General features: G+C 39.5%; 1 protein-coding gene across 1 annotated transcript; it reads right to left on the bottom strand.

Annotated features, from left to right (window-relative positions):
• Positions 1-1686: 1686 nt before the first annotated feature.
• LOC141600781 (uncharacterized) lies at positions 1687-3388 on the bottom strand. Its single transcript, XM_074421031.1, has 2 exons — positions 2467-3388; positions 1687-2378 (listed from the first exon to the last, which is right to left on the bottom strand). The coding sequence occupies exons 1-2, from the start codon at positions 3386-3388 to the stop codon at positions 1687-1689; spliced, it is 1614 nt and encodes a 537-aa protein (XP_074277132.1).
• Between the last annotated feature and the right edge of the window lie 516 nt (positions 3389-3904).

The raw sequence follows: 3904 nt of genomic DNA, 5'->3' as shown, positions 1-3904 counted from the left end.
TTATATTATTATTAGTAGGTTGTAGGAGTACTATAGTATAGTATATTTATAGTTATAGTTATTTATTTATACAAGAGATTTTTATTACTTTCTTGATTATAAGATGACTTGTCTAATATTGACAATTGGCTATTGGAGAAGTTTATCTAGAAATAATTGTGTGAAAATTGGCTTTAGGAAAGGGTGTGTGTGTGTCTGTGTATGTATGGTTTATGGAAAATTGATTCATTTAACATAATTGAGAAATATTCTATATTGTACAAAAGTATTATCTAATGATCAAGTAGTTTTTTTTTTGTGTTCAAAACAAGAAAAGGTTGCTAGAAGCTTTATAATTCATTTCTGTTAAACAGTCCTTATATTACATGATTCATAAGCTCCTGCAGTCAAAAGTGCATTACATTCCTTGATACAATATAGCCAACCATTGGCTCATATGCTTTGTTAAGCACAATGGTGGGCTAAGTAGCATGGTTGTACTAATGGGAATAGAGGTTGATTTCGCAGGTGTGTGACTCATCTCGATAAGCAGAGTCACCCTTGCAGTTGTGTCTTCAAAATCTAGACAATATATTGTCCTAGTTAGGTGCCAAAAAAAGTACGCTGACTTTGCAGGAACACTTCCTTTGTGAGGTTACTTAGATGATGCCTGCAAGCCTCAAAACATCATAAGAAACAATGTTTTTCACGGATTGTTGTGATGAAGCATGATCTGTTGATGCGAAACAATCATTACTTTGTCGATGTTCTAGCTCGTGAAAGACCGACATACAACTGTCCATGAGAAAAACAGGGTCTTGGAAGGTAGATAGCAACTTGGTCCAATGTCTGCCCCTGTGGTTTATTGATGGTCATTGCAAAACTCAACTTCAAAGGGAACTGATTACGTTGGGCCCGAAATGGGAAATTATCGAAAGCGATGGCTGCATTTTAATACGTGGGATAAACACATGGTCACCACTGTAATGTCCAGAAGCTATCATGCATTCTATTAGATTAGGCGTAAATCTTTTGCAAATTAACCTAGTTCCATTGCAGAGACCAGAAGATGGAAGAAGATTTACGAGCGAGAATGACTGGACAATTTTCTTTCGAAATTAATTCATAAGGACTCATGCCTCCTGGACAAAGTGTATTTATAAATTCAACTGGATAAATGTTGCAGTTATCAGTCAGCATTGAATCGTAGCCTCTATATGTGACAGCTTCTCCTGGGAATCTATTTATAAGAAGTGTATTAATAGCACCAACATCTTCATTCATGGGCGTCAGTATTGATCGTTTGATAAATATATCAGTACCCAATGCGTTAACATCGATTAAGGTATGCAATATCAAAGAATCGTAGTTATCAACTCTTCTTCATCTTCGCGTGTTTCTACTACAATCCCAGGAGGCGCTTCAATCGAGCGCTTTCTTCGATTTGAAGCTCACCATTACCAAGAGCCAAAAGAAATCTGGAAAACTCTGGATCATCTTTGGCTCGAACATTAACGGTTAAGCGATATTTGTTCAGTTGAGACCAGATTGCAGAGGAGACCATGCTAGAGTTCACCACTTCTCTTAACGATCTATGAGGGACTACTGGAAGCACTTGGCGAAAGTCACCTCCGAACACAATTAATTTTCCACCAAACACCAAATCTGGGTCACATAGATCACGTAGTAAGTGGTCCACGGCTTCAATCAAGTTTCCTTCCTTGCCATTGAAGCTTCATCCCATATAATTAAGCTGGTTGCTTGTATTAACGCAGCAAGGCTCCCTTGCTTTGGCACTGCGCAGGTCAATGGGACATCCAAATCTAAAGCAATTTTAAATCTGGAACTGGAATGTGTGGTTCGCCCAGAAGGTATGTTTGCTGCAGCTATACCAGAAGTCGCAGTAGGTAATACAATCTTACCAAGTAACCGGACTTCAGCGTACAAAGCATTGTATAAGTACGTTTTACCAGTACCACCAGGACCATCCACAAAAAAGGCACCAGGCTTGTTCTCCCTAACATGTTCAACTATGGTATCGAAAACTTGTTGTTGTTCTGGATTCAATGAACTGCGACATTTTACACACTCTTTTGGTATAGGTGCATTAAGTGCATCAATTATATCTCGGGTTCTGCGGAGCACAATATCCTGGGTTTCGCTCAAGTGCGCGAGTCCAAATGTGCGTAGACATTTGCCCATTGCTTCTAGATGCTGTTCAAACTTCTGAACCGTAAGAACTCTTACAGTGTATGCATCGTTTGGGTGATCTCTTCTAAAGTCTTCAGATAGTGCAGTGTAGTACTTATCCCACAGGTTGACAGGATCTTTTGGTGGCAAAAATGAGAACAGATTGCAAACAGACGTCGTAGAGCGAAGGCATCTCAGTACATTACATGCTTCAAACAAGGCACAAATCAACCATATTATCTTCTTCAATTAACCCGAGTTCTAATGCGACTTCTTGGTAAGTTGAGCAACAATGACCATTGACTGTTTTAAGATCTTCAAAAGATTTGGGAGATTTAACATGATTAAGTAGCAATCTCAAGAAATACCGTTCTCCTTCTGATGGCGAAACAAACACAAGCCTAGCTATTACAAGTAGTTTATTTCTTCTTTTGAACCAAGTCCGTATTGTCTTATCCCATCTATAGTGCTCAGTAAATTGGCTATATAAGTACCTTTCAGTTGTTTTGTGTTCATTATCGTTGTTAATCTTGAAGAATTCAGTTAATGGTGTCCTGATCCGCTTTTCATTGGAAACTACCCGAGTTAGGTTTTCATGAGGCCTTAATTGTATTGTCTGCATGCTTGGAAGATGTATTGGAAGTGGCATGACTGGTGGATGGATCTCGAACAGATCAAACCCATAAATCTGCCACATTGCTTCTATTGAGGAAACCCAGCGTCCAGACTGGTACTGCTGAATTTCATCAACTACTTGTACTGCATCTCCTGCTGCTATATTGAACGATATCTTATCGTGACCTTTGTAGACATACTTATATAAATATTTAACTGCTTGTATGGTGGAGCATACTTCGACATTTAAGTGACAATCGAACAGGTCAAGGAGGTATGGGTTATATGGAATAACCCAACGGTTGTCGAGTTGCTCACCCCTTATCTTAGCACTATCTTCTGTCTTACGCCGCCTGTAGACAGGATATCCATCTGAAATATTAGTTGTTGAATCTGCAAATTGCTTCGGATACGCATACTTGCATCGGCCTTTGCTACTTTTGTGCTGCATGCATTGACGCTCAGGGTCTAGGTGGCCACAAGGCCCATGCATCATATGCTTTAGCACAGCCGTGCGCAGGCTTACATTAGTCACTGGCGGGATCTCAGCACTAACAAACTTATCAAAGTCGCTAGTACAGTTCATCCTACTACCAGGCTTCATTATTAGCAGTATATGTGCATGTGGAAGGCCCCTTTTTTGAAATTCAACTACATACACAAATGCAGCAACTTCTCCAAAGATCTTATCTTCAACCAGCTTTTTCTTCAATGCTAGCAACTTTGCACGAAACACTCTAGCTACTATATCCGGACGATTCGAGCTTCTTCTCCGGAGCTAGCTCTCTTTTTATTTCAGGCCACTGCATTGCGAGTAACAATGATAAAAAAATCTGGTTTCCCATAGCGCTGTCTGTACAAAGAGCCATTGCATTAAGATACCTCCTTTTCATATCCCTAGGTCCTCCAATATAAGTTGCTGGAAGGATAACTCGTCTACCAACGTTAGTTGCGCACTGCTCACCTGCATCTATTGTGTCAAGTAAACCCTAATACAATTCAAACCTTATAGTATCTTGGTTGTTTCGGAAATAGTCCAAGCGAGTGTTTTCTAATTTCACGTACATATCAACCACATATTCTCAGAAACATCTCCCACTTCAATAATAAAGATGTTCCC

The sequence above is a fragment of the Silene latifolia genome, chromosome 9 (genome assembly GCF_048544455.1).
Source record: "Silene latifolia isolate original U9 population chromosome 9, ASM4854445v1, whole genome shotgun sequence".
Lineage (NCBI taxonomy): Eukaryota > Viridiplantae > Streptophyta > Magnoliopsida > Caryophyllales > Caryophyllaceae > Silene > Silene latifolia.
This window is presented reverse-complemented; position numbering and strand designations above follow the sequence as displayed.

What these genes read in the sequence shown, in the direction of transcription:
- LOC141600781 (XM_074421031.1), bottom strand. Translation starts at nt 3,388, where the DNA reads ATGAAGCCTGGTAGTAGGATGAACTGTACTAGCGACTTTGATAAGTTT. An exon ending in AGATCTTAAAACAGTCAATG is followed by an intron (nt 2,379 to 2,466) that starts GTCATTGTTGCT and finishes CCTTGTTTGAAG; the next exon opens with CATGTAATGTACTGAGATGC.